The 20,929-nt window shown below is 38.7% G+C and overlaps 1 protein-coding gene across 1 annotated transcript; it reads right to left on the bottom strand.

The window, feature by feature from the left end:
• Positions 1-980: 980 nt before the first annotated feature.
• On the bottom strand, positions 981-1,931 carry LOC139158154 (vomeronasal type-2 receptor 26-like). Its single transcript, XM_070735574.1, has one exon. It carries the CDS (start codon positions 1,929-1,931, stop codon positions 981-983), a length of 951 nt encoding a protein of 316 aa, XP_070591675.1.
• Between the last annotated feature and the right edge of the window lie 18,998 nt (positions 1,932-20,929).

Raw genomic sequence — 20,929 nt, 5'->3', positions numbered from 1 at the left:
GACCTGCCATCAAACCACTTCAGTCCTGTTTCTCTTTGCTTCAATGTCAACCTCACATAAAGTTAGGTGAGGGGGAATGGGAGGATAGGGAAGGGTGCGTGTGACAAGGGGGTGGGACATTTCACCTCCACCAGTTGGGTGCAGCTCTTTATTCTACAGCCTTTCATTTCTGACGATTGGAAGCTGTCTTTTCTCGCTCACCAAAAGGCCGCTAGTTGTTCAGCCCAGCCTTTCGGTCACAAGAAATCACATTCACACCTGGCCTTTTGGCCACACGGGATACTTTGCCACCAGACAATCAGAGAAGTCCTCACATAAAGCTAATTTGGGAGGCAAAGAATTGGACAGTTCGCCTCCCCCTAAATCCTTAAAAAGCTAATTTGGGAACGGAGGAGGTCCGATTCCAAGAGAGGTCTGGAGACCCTCTGGGGCATCTAGATGAGTCTCTTTCAACACAGAGAAACACACACACACACCAGTTCATCTTGAGGTTCCCCAGAAGTGGGGGGAGTGGGGGCTTTGGGGGAGAAAGTGGAGGAGATCTAATGATCCTGCCCTATTCCCAGAGAGAGAGGTCTGGACACAGTCCAGGCATCTAGACGATCCCATGCCTCTTTTAATCCCCTCCTTCATTCATCATGAGGGTCCCCAGAAGTGGGATGGGGACGGGGCTTTGGGAGATCTTTCACTCACTCACTCACACACACACAGCAGTTGTAGTCTGAACCGCTCCTCAAACAGGAGACTGATACAGAATCATAGAGTTGGAGGGGACCTCAGAGGCCATCTATTCTGACTCCCTGCTCAAGCAGGAGACAGATACAGAGTGATAGAGTTGGAGGGGATCTCAGAGGCCATCTAGTCTGAACCCATGTTAAAGCAGGAAACTGAAACAGAATCATAGAGATTATGAGAATTTGGAGGCCATGTAGTCCAACTGTCTACTCAAGCAGGAGACCCACAGAAACCTAAGACATAAATCAGAGTTTTTTGTGCCCCATTATATTATCTCGGCAATTCAATTGGGGCCTCAGTAGGATAATGTAGCATTTGGGTAAAAATATGCAAACCAAGAGACCAGTCCCAGAGGCCAGGATGGAGAAGACCTCTACGGCCACCATGGACTTCCCTTTAGTGCTCAGGTAGGTGGGGAGGAATGTGATCCAAACACTGCGAAAGACCAACATGCTAAAAGTAATGAATTTGGCTTCGTTAAAACTATCAGGCAATTTCCTAGCCAGAAAGGCTATAATGAAACTCACAAAGGCCAGAAAGCCCAGGTAGACTAGGACTTTGTAAAACATGGAAACTGAGCCTTCCTGACATTCCAAGATGGTCTCTCCTTCCAAGGAGTGGAAGTCCAAGTTGGGAAATGGGGGAGAGGTTATCAGCCAATTGGCACAAAGAACTGATTGGACCAGGGGACAGGGTAAGGTAATGGAATTGGTCAGTGGTTTTCCTAAGAATTTCCTTGCCCTGTTTCCTGGTTTGGTAGCCATGAAGGTCAGAACGACCATGACTGTGTTTGCCAGCACAGAGGAAACCGCAAGAGAAAAGAAAATGGCAAAGGCAGTTTGTCGGAATAGACACGTGAGCTTCCTGGGTTGACCAATGAAGAGGAAGGAGCAGAGGAAGCAGAGCAGGAGGGAGACCAGGAGGATATAGGTGAGATCTCGGTTGTTGGCCTTGACTATTGGTGTTTCATGATGTTTACGGAAAACCACCAGTACTGCAGATGTGATCAGAGAAAGGAAAAGAGCTAGAGAACCCAAAGTGTATCCAAGGGTTTCTGAATAGCTGAGGAAGTGGATCTTCTTGGCAATGCATTGGTCCTTCTCCTTGTTGGGATACTTGTCTACTGGGCAGGGGTCACACTGGGCTGCATCTGAAATGAAGAATTTTTGTGTAAGGATTTCAGCGTCATCTGTCATTATCCCTTTCCAAAGATTGATATGACTGCCCCTTTTTTGCTCTGGCCAACCCACAAACTAAATACAAGAAATATACAAATTCCATTGATTTTTATCTACTGCCAACTAACTTTGATCATTAGTACTTCAGATTCTTGAATGGTACTTAATATTAAAATAGTCCTTTATATTGATTTGAACTGCATGGATTTCCTGATTTCTTCATCCTTCACCGGGTTAGTGTTAGGAAGATGTTAAATGCTGACAAAAGGACAACGTAACCCTGTTGTTCTGTTTACAAAGAGTATAAACTTTTTCTGATCCCGGGTCTATTTGACCCACACTAAAAAAAGGATGATTTTAGCTACCTAATTTTTTTTGAAAACTTTTTTGCATTGGTTTACTAATTTTCACATTCCTGATCACAACCAAATGAAAAATGAAATTAAAAAATTAATTTTATTTGTTTATTTTGCTCAGAAATGCCCCCCCCCCCGTCTGTGTGCAATTTTGTTCACTTATGTATAGATTAGGCAGCAAGGTATGCTACTGGTACTGCATACTTGTTTATTTGTTTGTTTGTTTGTTTGTTTATCCAATACACAGATACATAGGAAGAAAAATAGACATGTGATAATATAAAAGATGGTGAGAGTAAACTTAGAGGAGAGGATATATGAAAGGAAGAGAATATATAAGATAGGTGAAAGAAAGGAGAGACAATTGGACAGGGGACGAAAGGCACCCCAGTGCACTTATGTATGCCCCTTACTGGCCTCTTAGCAACCTGGAGAGGTCAATCGTGGAGAGTCTAAGGGAGAAGTGTTGGGGGTAAGGGGTTGACACCAGCAGCCACCACTGGATGAAGTACACAGAATAGTAAGTAAATGATACCCTGACAACTAATTTTATGCAAGAAATCCATTGTACAAAAAAAAAAAGGATGTAACTTGGAACTTGCAGCCTGGTCTGTATATAAAGCAAACATAATTGCATACAGCGGGGGGGGGGGGGGGTTCTGAGCAAAATAAACAACTAGTCTTCAGAGAGGGGCGGCATCCAAATCCAATTAAATAAATAAACTAAACAATATTTTTTAATTTCATTTTTCATTTGTTTATGATCAGGAATGTTCAAATTAGTAAACCAATGCAAAAGGTATTCAAAATATTTGGAACTTGCAGGCTAATAAATATATAAATGAACATAATGCTGAGGTGCCAAGGAATTTAACAGTGCTGAGGAATTTAACTCGTTTTTCAGTGCCGAGGAATTTAACTCGTTTTCCGCTGATAAAGTCGCTAGGATCCGGGCAGACCTCGACTCCAATTGTATAACAGTATCGGCTGACAACAAGTCAGTCGAGGTGACTGGGACTAAACGTCTTTGTCCATCCATCTGGGAGGAGTTTGACTTGGTGACACCTGATGAAGTGGGCAAGGCCATAGGAGCTGTGAGTTCCGCCACCTGTTTACTGGATCCATGTCCCTCTTGGTTGGTTTCGGTCAGCCGAGAGGTGACACGGAGCTGGGTCCAGGAGATTGTCAATGCCTCCTTGGGGAGGGGGTCCATTCCGGCTCCTTATAAGGAGGCACTGGTGCGCCCCCTCCTCAAAAAGCCTTCCCTGGACCCAGCTGTGCTTAATAATTACCTTCCAGTCTCCAAACTTCCCTTTCTGGGGAAGGTTGTTGAGAAGGTGATGGCGCTCCAACTCCAGCGGTCCTTGGAAGAAGCCAATTATCTAGGCCCTCAGCAGTCTGGTTTCAGGCCCAGCTACAGCATGGAAACTGCTTTGGTCGCATTGATGGATGATCTCTGGCAGGCCCAGGGCAGGGGCTTGTCCTCTGTCCTGATGCTTCTTGACCTCTCCGCGGCTTTCGATACCATCGACCATGGTATCCTTCTGCACCAGCTGGAGGGATTGGGAGTGGGAGGCACTTTTCTTCAGTGGTTCTTCTCCTACCTCTCCAGTCAGTCGCAGTTGGTGTTAGTGGGGAGTCAGAGGTCGACTTCTAGTTCTCTCCCTTGTGGGTGCCTCAGGGGTCAGTCCTCTCCCCCCTGCTATTTAATATCTACATGAAACCGCTGGTTGAGATCATCCAAGGGCATGGTGTGATGTATCATCAATATGCCGATGATACCCAGTTATACATCTCCACCCCATGTCCAGTCAACGAAGCACTGGAAGTGATGTGTCATTGCCTGGAGGCTGTTGGGGTCTGGACAGCTGTCAACAAGTTCAAACTCAATCCAGACAAGATGGAGTGGGTGTGGGTTTTGCCTCCCAAGGACAATTTCATCTGTCTGTCCATTACCCTGGTGGGGAATTATTGACCCTCTCAGAGAGGGTTCACAACCTGGGTGTCCTCCTCGATCCACAGCTAACATTGGAACACCATCTTTCGGATGTGGCAAGGAGGGCATTTGCCCAGGTTCGTCTGGTGCACCAGTTGTGGCCCTACCTGGACAGGGAGTCATTGCTCAAAGTTGCTCATGCCCTTATCACTTCCAAGTTCGATTACTGGGCGCTTGGTGTTGTACCAGATGCACTCATTCACAGTTCGGCAGAGTCTCTTGCCGTGGCCTGGAATAAGGCTGCGATGGAGGCTATTGATTGGATTGTGCCGTTGCGACCTCTCTGTGGCACTAGATCCCAGAGAGCCCCTTGGTTTACCAAGGAGCTCCGGGAATTGAAATGCCAGAAGAAATGTCTAGAGAAGCGATGGAGGAAGAGTAAGTCCGAATCTGACTGAACACTTGTAAGAGCTCATATTAAGACTTACAAAGTGGCGCTCAAGGCGGCAAGATGTGCCTATCATGCTGCATTGATTGCATCAGCGGAATCTCACCCGGCCACTCTGTTTAGGGTGACCCACTCCCTTCTTAACAAGGGGGGAGTTGGGGAGCCCTTGCAGAGTAGTGCCGAGGATTTTAACTCATTTTTCTCTGATAAAGTTGCTCGGATCCGGGCAGACCTCGACTCTGATTGGATAACACAGTCGACTGACAACGAGTCAGTTGAGGTGACTGGGGCCTGTCCTTGTCCATCTGTCTGGGAAGAGTTTCATTTGGTGACACCTGATGAAGTGGACAAGGCCATTGGAGCTGTGAGTTCCACCACTTGTTTGCTGGATCCGTGTCTCTCATGGCTAGTTTCGGCCAGCAGGGAGGTGGCATGGAGCTGGGTCCAGGAGATTGTCAATGCTTCCTTGGGGAAGGGGTCCTTAGAACATACAAAGAGAAGGGGGGAGAGAGAGATGGAGAAAGAGAGAGATGAGGGAGGAAGGGAGAGAGAGAAATAGAGAGAGAGATGGGAAGAGGGAAAGAGAGAAAGAAAGATGAGAGGGAGAGAAAGAGATGGAGAGAGAGAGAGAGAGAGAACTTTTTCTAATTGAAAACAAATCCACAAAACCTAGTTAGGCATAGCTGGGGCGGGGGGGTGTAACTTGGTGGGAGTGACATCAAGTTGGCCATGCCCATGCAGGTTTTGTGACTCTAAGTGTTTTGTTTTCTCTGGGAAATGGGGCCAAATGGCTCTCCGACTTTTTGTGGTTGCCAACCCCTATCCTAGATCCTGGAAGATCTGCATATGACAAGTGCTCTACCTGTCTGATTTGAGATGGTTCCTTCTGGACAAGGGGCACATTCGTAGCAGCAAATGGGCTTTCCCTCTGGAACTCCTCTCCTCTCTCCTGCATGGCACCTCTTCTTGCCACACCTGGCAAAGGGTGCCTTCTAAAGGAGAAAAGAGAAGTGTTAGAGGTGGCCTGTGCAATGAAGATCCTACATATATTCATTTCCATGTTCCTCTTTTCCTGTTGAGAATGTTATCATTACAAATAGTTCACAAAGTTCTAGCAGGAACCATGAAAAGCTCCTGAGAGAATCAGGCAAGTAGCACTAGTGATTCACCAATGGATGCTAACATTTGAATCTTGAACGTCAGAATGAAACGGAAGTCTCACTACATTGAGTTACAACTTTGCTAAAATAAAGAATGATGAAGATCCAACTGAAAAGGTATGGTCCATTGAAATCTCTGCCTGATCTAATAACATCCTGGTTTCATCCTTCATCCTTTCATCCTTCTTCTCATTCCCACTCATTGTTAAAGGTTTCACAAAATAGACCTACATTTGTTAACCTCAAATGCAAGTAATTCACCCAATTCCAAAACTGTTCTTAGCATCTATATACCTATTTTCACCTTAGAATTAGTGTTGTAAAAGTCTGGGTGTTTGAAGTCCACAAGTCTTAATGTTGCCACGTTTGAGGACCTTTGCCTTAGAAGGGTTTTCAGCATCCTCAGGAGAAAGTGATGCTTTCCCTGAATTTACAACATTTCCTTACAGTTCACCTTTGCGGCCCAAATGATGGCATCAGAGTTAATGGTGAAATCCTGGCCTGGGGCAGCCCTGGGATCCCTTTGCCCAACTTTCACAGGGACTAAAGATTTATTGGGCTGGAAAACCCAGTTGATAATATCATAACGAGCAGTTCTCTGTCCACTTTGTGAGAAGGAAATTTCATCTCCAGCACTGTTGTTGAAGTGGACATTTCTCAAATTGGCAAGAATCTGAAAGAAAAGAACTCTTCATAAATTGGAGCAGTTAGCTGAAAAGGAGAGGTAGAATTTTATTTCTAATTTTCCTATATTATATCCTTCCCAATTATTATCCTGTCTTACTATCTTGGCTAGCATCTCTTTTTTTTTTTTAAATATTTTTATTTTATTTTATATGACTTACAAACATTTAGACATCAAACAATACAACATTAAACATTTACACTTGATATATTTACAAAATTTATTTTTTTAACAATTCTATTTACTATACCTTTTTCTTGATTTCCACCCAGTTGTAAATTTTTTCCCACACTTTGTAATAGTCCTTATTTTGTTGGTTTTGAATTTCGTATGTTAATTTGCTAAATTTGGCGCAGTCTAATATTTTTTTAATTACCGTTTCTTTGTTTGGAATCTTATCTTGTTTCCAGACTTGTGCATATGTTAATCTTGCAGCAGTAAGTAAGTGATTTATTAAGTAGTAATTTTCTTTGCTATGTTTACCTCTAATTATGCCTAATAAATACATTTCCGGTTTTATTTCAATTTTATAGCCCAATATTTCTTCCATCCATGCCCTAATTTGAATCCAAATTTTTTTTGCTTCGTTACATTGCCACCATATGTGGTAGTATGTTCCCACTTCTTTTTTACACTTCCAACATTTGTTACTGATGTTTACATTCATTTTGGCTAGGCGTGCTGGCACATAATGCCATCGGAAGAACATTTTATAAAGATTTTCTTTATATGGTGTTGACAAAGTCATCTTATAATTAACTGACCATAGTTTTTCCCAGTCTTCTAGCTGAATTGCATATCCAAAGTTGGTCATCCAAGATATCATGTTCGGTTTGACAATTTCTTTGATGTTTTCATAGTTTAATAGATAAATATACATTTTAGTTATAAATTTTTTGTCAGATCCTGTCAATATTTTGTCTATTTCATTTTGTTTATTACATATTCCAAATTGTACCAAGTCTCTTTTATATCTGCTTTGAATTTGGTAATATGGAAGCCAATCTATTACTATACCTTCCTCTTTAAGTCTTTCTCTAGTTTTAAGACTTCCTTTAGTATTTAATAGGGCTTCGTAGGTTATTTTTTGTTCTTGGCTTATTATGTTTGGATGAATTTGAGCTTCTAGAGTGGATAGCCATCTGGGAATTTCATTATAGTGTTTTTTCCTGACTTTCCGCCAGTGTGTCAATAGTGTATTCCGAATTTGGTGTTGTTTAAAGTGAGAATGTTTTGAATGTTCTTTTTCCCACAAATGTGCGTGCCATCCTTCATTTATATCGTGGCCTTCTATTGTTAGAATTCTAGGATTTTCAAGGTTGACCCATTCTTTAATCCATAGTAATTTTGTGGCTTGGTAGTATATTTCTAAGTTGGGTAAACCGAATCCTCCTCTTGTTCTTAAATCTTGTAGGACTTTCATGTTTATTCTAGGTTTTTTATTGCACCAGATAAATTTAGAAATTATTTTATTTATTTTAGCAAAGAACGATTTGTTTAGTTGTATTGGTGCTGTTTGGAAGAGATAGAGCCACCTTGGAAGTATATTAGACTTTATTGTATTGATCCTTCCCATTAAGGATAGATTTAACTTTGACCATTTTTCTAAATCTTCTTTTGTTTTTGTTAATAATTTTGTATAATTTAATTCTTTCAGTGAAGAGTACCTTGTCGTAAACCAAATCCCTAGATATTTAATTTTTTTTTCCTATTTGGAAACCTGTTTCTTTTATTAATAATTTGTTTAAATCTTGATTACAATTCTTGGTTAATATTTTGGTTTTATTCCTATTTATTTTTAAGCCGGCCACTTTCCCATAGTTCTCTAATTCTTTTACTAAATATATCATTGAGCTAACTGGATTCTCTAAGAAGAAGACCAGATCATCAGCGAAGGCCTGTGTTTTATAAATTTGTTGTTTAATTTGGGTGCCCTGTATTGATGATTCCCCTCTAATTCGGTTTAATAGTATTTCTATAGACATTATATATATTAAGGGAGATAGTGGACAGCCTTGTCTCACTCCTTTTTTAATATCGAATGTATTGGTTAAATCTCCATTTATAATTATCCTTGCCTTTTGTTTGGAGTATATTTTATTTATTGTATTTTCAAAGTTCTCTCCTAAATCCATAGTATTTATTAATTTTTTGAAAAAGTTCCCATTGAGGTTATCGAAGGCTTTCTCAGCATCTAGAAATAGCATTGCAAACTCCTTATCATTATGGTTTTCATAATATTCTAGCATATTTAATGTAATTCTTATATTATTTCTAATTTGTCTGTTAGGTAAGAAACCATTCTGATCAGAGTGTATTATTTTGTTTAATATTTTTTTAAATCTGTCTGCTATTATTGCCATATAAATTTTGTAGTCTACATTTAACAGAGATATTGGTCTATAGTTCTTAATATACTTTGGATCTGTGTCTTCTTTATGTATCAGCGTTCTGTTAGCTTCTTGCCATGATACCGGGCATTCTCCGTTCGTTAACATTTTATTATAAATTTCTAATAATAATTCTCCCGTTACATGGAATGTTGCTTTATAGAATTCAATTGGGAAGCCATCTGGGCCTGGTGTTTTATTATTATTCTGTTTCATAATTGTTCCTTCCAATTCTTCTTTTGTTATTTCTTTGTTTAATATTTCTTTATCTTCTTTACTTATTAAATTGATTTTACATGTCTCTAAATATTTTAATATATCTTCTTCCTTAATATTTTCTTCACTATACAATTCTTTATAGTATTCTAATGCAATTTCTTTCTTTTTTTTTAACTGGTAATGTGTTATTTCTTTTTTATCTGTTAATTGTTGGATTAATTTCTTCTCTCTTTCTTTCCTCAATTTATACGATAGCCATCTGCCAGGTTTATTTGCGTGCTCAAATTGATTTTGTTTTACTTCTCTTAGTTTCTTAGTTACTTCTTCTGTCTCTATTAATTCTAGTTTGTGTTTTATCAGCATAATTTGTTGCCTTATATTTGGGTTTCCTGGGTCTTTTTGGGATTCTTTTTCTAATTTTCCTAATTTAAATATCCACTCTTTTTGATTTTGTCTTTTTTCCTTGTTTTTTCTTGATTTATAGGCTATTGTTAAGCCTCTTTGATAGGCTTTTGCTGTATCCCATAAATTCTGGAGGGAGGTGTCTGGATTGTTATTTTCTTTTAAAAATAATTTCATTTCTCTTTCAATCCAGTCTATATATTCTTGTTCTTTTAATAATTGTAGATCTAATCTCCAACTCCTATTTTCCTTCTCCTCCTCATTCCATATAATTTTTATTGGGTTATGATCAGCCCAATCGTTTTTATCAATTTGAATTCGTTTTATTAAGTTTCCTATCTTATTATTAACCCACGCCATATCAATCCTAGACCAACTTTGGTGCGCATTGGAGTAGAATGTATATTCTTTTTTATTTTGGTTCCTTGTTCTCCAACAATCCCTCAGGTTTAATTCTTCACACATCTGATCAAACGTTTTTGGCAGTACTTTTCTTTTTTTATATCGATTTTTATTGGCACTTTTGTAATCCTTAATGGGATCGATAATACCGTTAAAGTCACCTATCATGCAAATGTCTTCTACTTCTAACTCAATCAGTTTCTGGTGCAAGTTATAGAAGAATTTTTTTAAATTTTTATTTGGTGCATAAATTACTACTAATGATACAAATACATTAACAATTTTAACTGTCATGATTAAAATTCTTCCCTTTTTATCTGCATATATTTTCCTTGGATCTAATTCTTTTTTAACGTAAACTGCAATCCCTCTTTTTTTGTTATGTGATAAGGACGTAAATACTTTCCCAATTTTCTCATTTTCTAATTGCTTTTCATTTTTTTGTGGAATGTGTACTTCCTGTAGACAAACAATGTCTAAATTTTGTTTTTGTAATTTATTGAATATACTATTTCTTTTCATAAATGAGTTTAAGCCATTTACATTAATTGAGATTAATTTAATTTCTGTTCCCATCCCCCTTTAATTCCTTATTTGTCTTCTGTTTGTCCTGTTTTCTTTCTGTGCTCTTGTCAATATTCTTTCTTCCTCCTGTACTATATCTTTAGAAGTTCCTTCTTTCCCGCTATCTGAATCTACCTGGGGTTCTTCTATCTCTTTTTGACTTCCTGTTTCCACCCTCTCTTCCGCTATTAATTCATCATAAAATTCCTGTGCCATTAGTTCATTATTTACTTTTATTTTTTTCCCCTTCCATGTGATAAGCATCCCCTCCGGAATTAACCATCTGAAGGTAATTTTACTTTGATTTAACAAATCTGCCAACGGTCGATATCCCCTTCGATTGTCCCTTAATTTTTTTGGGATTTGCTTAAGAACTCTGATTTCCTTCCCATTATGAATTATTGCTTCGTCTTTTGTAATTTTCAATATTTCATTTCTAATCTCCTTTTTTACACATCTCACGTGTACTTCCCTAGGAAGCTTATGTTTTCGGGCGTAGTTAGTGTTCACCCTGTAAATCTCATCTATTCCATTAGCTGTTTCTTGTTTATCTTTTTGTAATATATTAGCTATCATTTCTGTCATTGTCTCTACTAAATTCTCATCTTTCTCTTCTTCTACATTTTGGAATCTGACATAAAATTCTGCTCTATCGACCTCAAAATTAATTATTGATTCTTCTAACTCTCTATTTAATTGCATCAATTTATCATCCATTGTTACTACTGTTTTGTCATTTTGTTCTACTTTCTTTTCAATTTGTTCTATTCTTCTTTCATTTTTTTCCAAAATTTGATGGATTATTTCAATTTTATTATCCATTTTTTGCATATCTTCCCTCATTGCCTCATGGTTCCTATCTAATTTTTCCTCCAGTTTGAGCATTGTTTCTTGAATTGCCATTAATGCCTCCTGCGTTGTTTGTGGGGTGTTGCTAATATTACCAGTACTGCTGGCCTTTTCTGTTGCTAACATGCTAACTATTGATTTTTGGGTTGAGGGGGAGCCAGATGGTTTTTTTGTATATTTCTGGAAAGTTGCCATTTTAATCTTTTTAATTGATTATTAACTTGAATGTCTAATATTTTCTTGGAATCAGATGAGTCTAATATATAATTAGACTTTAGGTATATAATGCGCAGTTAGACTTTTAATATTGAGCTACTTGTTGATGAGCTGTTATTGTTATTGTTCTTTTCTTATATTCCCCCCCTTTTCCCCCCCTCTTCCTTTACTCCAATAGATCAGTATAATTCATACAATGTTATTCAATATATTCAATAGTAATATTAATATTATTAAGCTAATATATATATTCTAAGTATAGATATTGTAGATATGTTATATGTTATAGCTGAGATAGAAATAGAAATACAGATTGATTACTTATTTCGTTGTATCGTTAATACCATTCACTTCATAGGAATTCAATTCATCCAGAAAATAATAATAATCAGCCTTTCTATTTGTTGTGGGGTTTTACCTAATTCTTCGTCCTTAGATTTTTAAGTTCACATTCAGGTTCAATATATCAGAGTTCAATCAGGGTTCAATCAAGGTTCAATCAGAGTTCAATCAAAGTTCGGTCAAATTTCTTTTTCTTCCGCTATAAATAGCAAATCATCAGTTAATCCGTTAATCAGGGAGAAAGTTAATTAGTAAATCAGTTAGTCAGTTTTTTCAATTTAGGGAAGGTAAAGAGGGAGAAAAGAGATATAAATAAGTGCTTAATTAAGCTGACTTCCTCCTCCCACAATGTTCCTCTTCTCTGCACCTTCTTTTGACTCTTCCCGCTTATCTCGTCAGCTTCTGCAGGCTCCTTCGTCACTTCCAAGCACACTCCACCGCTGCTGTTTATTTATTCCTTTGGTCGTGGACCTCAGATCTTTACCGTTTGTTCTTTAAACTTCTTTAAACTCTGGAGCACTTCCTCCCTTTTCCGATCTCTCAGCAACCTCCGTTTCTCCGTGTCTCCGTCACTACCGCTGTTTCCGCTGATTCCGCAGTCCCTGCAGTCTCCGTCGTTTGGCTCTTTTTTTTTTCAAAAATTAGTATTCTCCACCGTTTCTTTCAGTCACAAAACTTCTTTCAATCACAAAACTCACAAACAGTTGTTAAGTTATTAAGTTGTTTTTCAGGTTTCTCCTCCGCGGGGTACTTGTTAGTCCACTCCTGTTGTTTTAGGTTTTAACTCCAAACGTCTTCCGGGTCTTCCAGGTTTCTCAGTAGAATTTTTTTTTTTTTAGTCTTTTCTCCCCCACCGCTGAGTAGCCGCTAACCAACTTTGGTGGGTCCCACGCTACTGCTCTCTCTTAACTTAATCTTCCATTAATTTGACTATATATATTTTTGTCATCATACTTGGGTTCTTCTTCTTTGTAAATAGGATTATAGTTACACTCTCTTGCTTCCTCTGTTACGCTGGGCTGTCACAGCACTAACGTCACCATGTTGTTTGGTGACTCTCTTGCTTCGAGGTTTGCGAGGTTCTCACTCCTGCACACGGGGTGCTTGCTTCACACCTCCGTGCTAGGAGGAACCCTCGCTACTTCAGCCACCTCTCCAACGTGGTTGCGTCGAAATTCTGCCAAATTTCAACCCCCCGAACTGCAAAATCAGGCTTGGGAGAGCGGAGCTCTGCTCTCGCACGCCTGCTCGCCGTAGACCCGCCCCCGGAAGAACTTGGCTAGCATCTCTATTGGCATTACAAATAACATTGGAGATAGTGGGCAGCCCTGCTTAGTCCCATTTTGAATTTTAAAACTATGTGTTCTTTGTCCATTCACTCTTATATATGCTGCGTTCTCACTATATCTTTCCTTCTTAATCTCACAAAATGTGTCTTCCATATCTAAAACTTCTTACATAATTTATATAAATAACCATAGTTAATCTTACTAAATGCTTTGTACATATCTCCGGAACCGCCTGCTACCGCAAGAATCCCAGCGAACGATAAGGTCCCACAGAGTTGGCCTTCTCTGAGTCCTGTCAACTAAACAATGTCATTTGGCGGGCCCCAGGGGAAGAGCATTCTCTGTGGCGGCCCATGCCCTCTGGAATCCACTTCCCCCAGAGATTAGAACTGCTCCCACCCTCCTTGTCTTTTTCAAGTTACTTAAGACCTACGTATATCACCAGGTAAGGGGGAAGTGGGGTGGCAAAGCAGGTTGAGTGCTGTACTGCAGGCCACCTAAGGTGACTGTAGATCTGTAGGTCAGTGGTTCAGATCTCATCACCAGCTCAAGGTTGACTCAGCCTTCCATCGTTCCGAGGTGGGTAAAATGAGGACCCTGATTGTGGGGGCAATATGCTGGCTCTGTTAAAAAGTGCTATTGCTAACATGTTGTGAGCCGCCCTGAGTCTAAGGAGAAGGGCGGCATAATAAATAAATGAATGAATGAATGAATGAACGAACGAACAAACAAACAAACAAACAAACAAACAAACAAACAAACAAAAAAACAAACAAACACATAAATAAAGACATCTCCCCCAGGCTTATTATATTTCATATTTGGTGTGTATGTGCTGTATTGTTTTTAATTGTTGGGGGTTTTATATATTTTATTATTAGATTTGTTCCACTGTTAAACTGTTTTTTATTGCTGTTGTGAGCCACCCCGAGTCTTCAGAGAGGGGTGGCATACAAATCTAATGAATAAATGAATGAATGAATGAATGAATGAATGAATAAATAATTGAATAAATGAATGAATAAATGAATACATGAATAAATGAATAAATAAATAAATGAACGAACAAATGAATGAATAAATAAATAAATAAATAAATAAATATAAATATCCCTTGATATGATTTCAAGAAATGCATATGAGAAGCTTCTTCTCTATTGATCGGTGGACTGGATAAAATGTCGCAGAGATTACCTGCCATGGCTCCACATTTGAGATCCTTTTTCCAAGCTTCAGCATAGCTGATTGTGTTCTTGAGTTGTAAATTGCATGCAATGCGTGAGCCACTGCATAAATGGCATTGTAGATATTGTAACTTTCACCTGTCATGGTCATTTCAAAAATAAAATCTGGAATATCTCTTATATTCTCTTTTCCTGTACATTTTTCTTTTCCTTTTGGAAGGACCTTGCCTGGTTTGGGGAAGCGGCAGCCAAAGAGTAGTTCCCACCCATACAGGAGAATGGTGTCCTCTTCTTTGATCAAATGGTATAAAGACAGGAGGAAGTGGCTGAATTCTGAAACATCCCCAGTGTTTTCCCTAAACTGCAAAGCCCCATGCAAAGGCTTTACACTTTCAAAAATGTTTCCTTGCATAGTAAATTTCCAATGAGAACTTAGGATCCAAACATTTTGAAGTGGTAACTTCAAATATATTACAGAAACTTTCAGATATGTCAAAAACATTACAGTATCAGTGGATTCTCCAAACAAAATAATGACTTTAGCTTTCAATACAATTTTTGAAAGGAATTTCATAAATGCAATTATTCCTTCTTTAGCGTTCAAACGTTCGATAAAGGCCAAGCAGATCTCCTTCTCCTTCAACATTGGCATCAGAGTTGAAATGAAATGTCCTCCATGGTCATCTTCAGAGGTCCCAAGCCCAACCCAGTTCCACTGGAAATATAGGAGAGCTGAACTAAACCCACACACTCTGAATTGTCGCTGGGATTAATCCAGAAGAAGGAAGGATAAAGTGGTCTGTATTCCTGAGGGATCTCAAAGCCAACACCAAGCTGGAGAAAGGGAGATTCCTCTTTCAAAGACAAAATAAAGTTTTGTGCTGATTTTACCTGTTTGTTTGTTTTTTAAACTTAACATTCAGGCAGACCTAGTTCAATTAACAAGCTTAAGTTTCTTCTCTTCCTAGGAAGAGCTGCTAGTGACATATTTTGTCTGGTTTTGATATGTCAGAAAATAAGAAATTGTTAACCTGATAGAGGTAATAGATTGCACTGAAATGCTGGCTAAACATTTATGAAAGTCAAAAATTCATTCTTCTTGGCAAGTAAACCACTTCAGAATCATTTCATTATCAGTCTGTTGGGGTTATATCTCCTGACACATAAAATATAAAAATGAATTCAACTATAGGATATCCTCTTTGACAACATCATTTTCATCCTTGATTGTCTGTGTTTCTGTTCTTTGTCTACACCATACTATATCCAACGGATCCCCCTTACCTGTGGGACCTTGTAGATGCTGAAGATGGAGGCCATCTGCCTTGAGGATGTGGGGTGGTCACCTCCAATGACAGAGAGCAGAAGGTACTGCCTGTCACATTTATAACCCGAAACCATTTGGCCCCATGTGGAGAGCAAGGAGAGGCTGATTAAAGATATCTTCCTTTTCATCTGACAATTGTCACAAATCTGAAAGCCAAATGTGACGTTGGGGAGGAGAACTAAATCTTTGTTGATCTCCATGACAGCAAACACTAAAGCCAGGAAGTGCTGGTACTTCTTGTATGAGTTTCTGTAGTAAAGAAACCATTGGGAACATTACAGAGGAAAAAATATGTGTCCTAGCCATATTTTTGATGTTGTTTTTAAATAGCAAATCCCATATTTTATTAAAATTGTATGGCTTAGTGACACAGGAGAAAGGCAAGCTGCACCATTGGTTAATTACTCTCAACATTACGAAATGATATTCTTAGTTTTATGATGCTTTTCTCTTTGTTAGGTTCCAAAGATTTTTTCTTACCTTGGCCCTTTGGAAAATAGTTTGACCCCTTTGTCTTTGTAGAAGCCCCAAACCCTAACCCCCCTCCTTCTTTTTGTTAGACAAAACATCACCCAATCATGATGTCAGTAGGTGGTCTAATAGGGAGTTGTTTAAGAGGGATGGTTTGCATCCATCATACAGAGGTACCCAGGTACTCGGTGAGGAATTCAGAACTTTTTTGGACAGGCATTTAAACTAGGTAAAGGGGACAGAGATGTAACTGATGTGGGTGATTTCTGTCCCCGACCAATGAGGATAAAGCAGTTTTTGGAAGCTTATGAAAAGGGAGCTGCAAATAAAATAGATGTAGTTGTTGATGATAAGGGGCAAACTAATAATAAAAATAATGTTCTTCGGGTAATGTGCACGAATGCTCGAAGCTTGAGCAACAAGCTCTGTGAATTAATGGCCATAATATCTAGAGATAATTTGGACCTGGTTGCCATAACTGAGACATGGTTTAAGGATTCTAATGAATGGGAAATATCCATACCAGGATATACACTGTATAGGAAGGATAGAATAGAGAGAAGGGGAGGTGGAGTAGCCATTTATATTAAAGAAAGTCTAAAAACAACACTAATTCAAAATACATGTCAAGATCTAGAGACCCTCTGGATTTGCATGCAAAATAAAGATGGTTCTGTCATTAGAATTGGGGTGATCTATAGGCCTCCAGGGCAATCTGAGGAATATGACAACAAGATGGTGGATGAAATTACCCAAATGGCAGTAAAGGGAGATATTGTGGTTATGGGTGATTTCAACATGCCTGATGTTGACTGGAATATTCCCAGTGCCCTTACATGCAAAAGTAAGAATATAGTAGAGGCCTTTACAGGAGCAGCTCTGGCACAGCTGGTTAAGACACCAACTAGAGGGGAGAATATTCTAGATTTAGTTTTTACGAATGGGAATTGGGTTTCAGATGTCAAGGTGGGAGAAAATTTAGGTTGCAGTGACCATCTATGTTTGTGGTTTGATGTAAAAACTCATTGTGAGCAATCCTATAATGCAACCAAAGTATTGGATTTCAGAAAAACAAATTTTAATGCAATGGGGGAATATTTGGATAATGAATTAAAGGGGAGGGATAAAATGGCAGGAGCGAGCACCCAGTGGACTGTATTAAAAAAGGCCATCTTAAAAGCCACTGGACTGTATGTAAGACAAATAACTAAAGGTAAAAGGAAGAAGAAACCGCTATGGTTTACCAATGATGTAAGGGCTATAGTCAATGAAAAAAAGGCTGCCTATAGGAGGTATAAAGAGTCTGGAAGTATAGTTGATAGGGAGGTGTATAAAATGAGACAGAAGGAGGCGAAACAGATAATATATGCTGCTAAAGCCTCAAACGAGGAAGAAATTGCCAAATCTCTAAAGAAGGGGGATAAAACCTTCTTCAGATATATTAGTGATAAGAAGAAGAAAAACAGCGGCATCACGAAGCTTAGTACTGGGAAAAATACATGCATTAATGGGAATAAGGAGATCGCTGACCATTTCAATAGCTACTTCTGTTCAGTTTTCTCAAAAGACACCTTACAAAATAATACTATAGAGGGATATAGCATTGCTTCCAACTGTACGGATTCAGCTCCAGTGATCTTAGAAGCCGATGTCTTAGAAGAACTTGAACGATTAAAGATAAATAAGGCAATGGGTCCAGATGGCATCCACCCCAGAGTTTTTAAAGAACTCAGATCTGTCATTGCTACCCCCCTGACTGATTTGTTTAACCAATCCTTGTTAACAGGAGATGTTCCTGAGGATTGGAGAATGGCCAGTGTTGTGCCTATCCACAAGAAGGGCAGTAGAGAAGAAGCTGGTAACTACAGGCCAGTTAGCTTGACATCAGTTGTCGTTAAAATGATGGAGACTCTACTCAAAAAGAGGATAAATCAGCACCTAAAAAACAATAACTTATTGGACCCAAATCAGCATGGCTTTACTGAAGGCAAATCATGTCAGACTAATCTCATTGATTTCTTTGACTATGTCACAAAGGTGTTGGATGAAGGTGGTGCCGTGGATATTGCCTACCTGGACTTCAGCAAAGCCTTTGATACGGTTCCACATAAAGAGCTGATAGATAAATTAGTGAAGATTGGACTTAATCCCTGGATAGTTCAATGGATTTGCAGCTGGCTGAAGCATAGACACCAGAGGGTTGTTGTGAATGGCGAGTATTCTGAGCAGAGTCAGGTTACAAGCGGTGTGCCACAAGGATCTGTTCTGGGTCCTATTCTTTTTAATATGTTTGTGAGTGACATAGGGGAAGGTCTGGTAGGGAAGGTTTGCCTATTTGCCGATGACTCTAAAGTGTGCAATAGGGTTGATATTCCTGGAGGCGTCGGCAATATGGTAAATGATTTAGCTTTACTAGATAAATGGTCAAAGCAATGGAAACTGCAGTTTAATGTTTCCAAATGTAAAATAATGCACTTGGGGAAAAGGAATCCTCAATCTGACTATTGTATTGGCAGTTCTGTGTTAGCAAATACTTCAAAAGAAAAGGATTTAGGCGTAGTGATTTAGGCGTAGTGGGTGAACAGTGCAGTCAGGCGGTAGGGAAAGCAAGTAGGATGCTTGGCTGCATAGCTAGAGGTATAACAAGCAGGAAGAGGGAGATTATGATCCCGCTATATAGAATGCTGGCGAGACCACATTTGGAATACTGTGTTCAGTTCTGGAGACCTCACCTACAAAAAGATATTGACAAAATTGAACGGGTCCAAAGACGGGCTACAAGAATGGTGGAAGGTCTTAAGTATAAAACGTATCAGGAAAGACTTAATGAACTCAATCTGTATAGTCTGGAGGACAGAAGGAAAAGGGGGGGACATGATCGAAACATTTAAATATATTAAAGGGTTAAATAAGGTCCAGGAGGGAAGTGTTTTTAATAGGAAAGTGAACACAAGAACAAGGGGACACAATCTGAGGTTAGTTGGGGGTAAGATCAAAAGCAACATGAGAAAATATTATTTTACTGAAAGAGTAGTGGATCCTTGGAACAAACTTCCAGCAGACGTGGTAGATAAATCCACAGTAACTGAATTTAAACATGCCTGGGATAAACATATGTCCATCCTAAGATAAAATACAGAAAATAGTATAAGGGCAGACTAGATGGACCATGAGGTCTTTTTCTGCCGTCAGACTTCTATGTTTCTATGTTTCTATGTTTCCTTGTAAGTTTTAGGCTCCAGGCACTTAATCATCTTTGTTGCTCTAACCTGCATACTTTATAGTGACTCATTTCCCCCCCTATTGTGATGACTGGAACTGGTCACCACAATACAAAACTTACTACAATGCCAGACAATGAAAAACAATTAGGTTTTTCTATGAATTTTCTACTATGAGTTTCTATCAAAATGAACATTGTCAACTTTTTTTTTAAGCCAGCAAAACTTCAGATTTGTTGTTCCTCACTTTTTATGGGGTCTATGATTATCCTGATATAGAATATTGAAATGATTTAGCATTTGAGCCTGCTGTATGATTAAAGGCAAGAACTACATTAGGACATTAGTGGACCAGGGATTTCTGAAAGGAGGCCCTGAATTCCGGGTCTGCAAGAAGAACGGTCTATAAATCTAATAAAATAAATGAATAAATAAATCCATGACACAGCAAATAATTAATGCATTTTTCCTGCCAGGTGAAACTTACAAAGTAGTATAAGGAAGCCTGAATGGCTCCTTCTGAAAATTAGCAACTCTGGAATTCATAAGAGTCCCCATTGGTAAATTACCACCAATAATGAGATCACCAGGTCTGTAATAGTGCTCTCTTCCTTTAGGCTTGAACACATTTCTCAACACACATACATTTTGACTCCTCTCAGCAGTAGTTGGAGGAAAGACGCAGAAGAGCAGCAGCAGGAGAGGCAGCCCAGTCATTCTTACCTCTTCTAAATTATAAACCAAGGTTCATGCAGAAGCTGAATTACATGCATGAACAAAGCAAAAAGTAAGGACAGCTGAGTCTCAACAAATCCAGGAATGACTCTTTTCAACACAGGTCAAGGTAATTTCACAGATCCTTCCACCTAGTGGAGAACATTGGAACATGTTTTCAAAGCAGGTTTTATCCTGAAATAATTTGTGGGACAGAAATCCAGAGGGATACATTAAGAATGACTCTTATGATAATTGCAAAGGGAAAGAATCCTCCCATCCACTCAGCAATATATTTCATTTACACAAGAGAACGACAAAAACAAGTTTGTCTCCCTTATTGTTAATCCCTAATGCATATAGATTTGAGAATCAAGGGGAAGTTGGGTATTTGACCTACATGAAACTGAATCTCTGGAAAAGATGATGGAGTTTGACTTGAGCCATAGTTTTTTTGGTTAGTATTGAGTGTTAATGGGGCATAATGGCACTGGACAATGAATTGTATTCTAGTAGGTTTGAACAAGCATTCCCAAATTTAAATGAAATAACTGGGTAGGGTATGAAATTAGAAATTAATTTCTCCCATAGAAGTTAAAAATATAAATAGGAAAATCTCTCAACAGAAAAAAAAATGTTGCTTAAAATTATGACTGTTACAACTATGAAATTTTGGTGAAAACATCACATTTAAAATGAAGTGACCTCCTACTTAAATTATTTATTTCTATTTCTATTTCTTTTATTTCTATTATTTCTATTTCTATATTTCTATTTCTATTTCTATTTCTATGCTGCCCTTCTCTGCAGACTCAGGGTGTCTCAGAGCAAATGGATACAA

The sequence above is a fragment of the Erythrolamprus reginae genome, chromosome 1 (genome assembly GCF_031021105.1).
Source record: "Erythrolamprus reginae isolate rEryReg1 chromosome 1, rEryReg1.hap1, whole genome shotgun sequence".
Taxonomy (NCBI): Eukaryota; Metazoa; Chordata; class Lepidosauria; order Squamata; family Dipsadidae; genus Erythrolamprus; species Erythrolamprus reginae.
Note: the sequence above shows the minus strand (reverse complement) of the source record. Positions and strands in the feature narration are given on the sequence as shown.

What these genes read in the sequence shown, in the direction of transcription:
- LOC139158154 (XM_070735574.1), bottom strand. Translation starts at nt 1,931, where the DNA reads ATGACAGATGACGCTGAAATCCTTACACAAAAATTCTTCATTTCAGAT.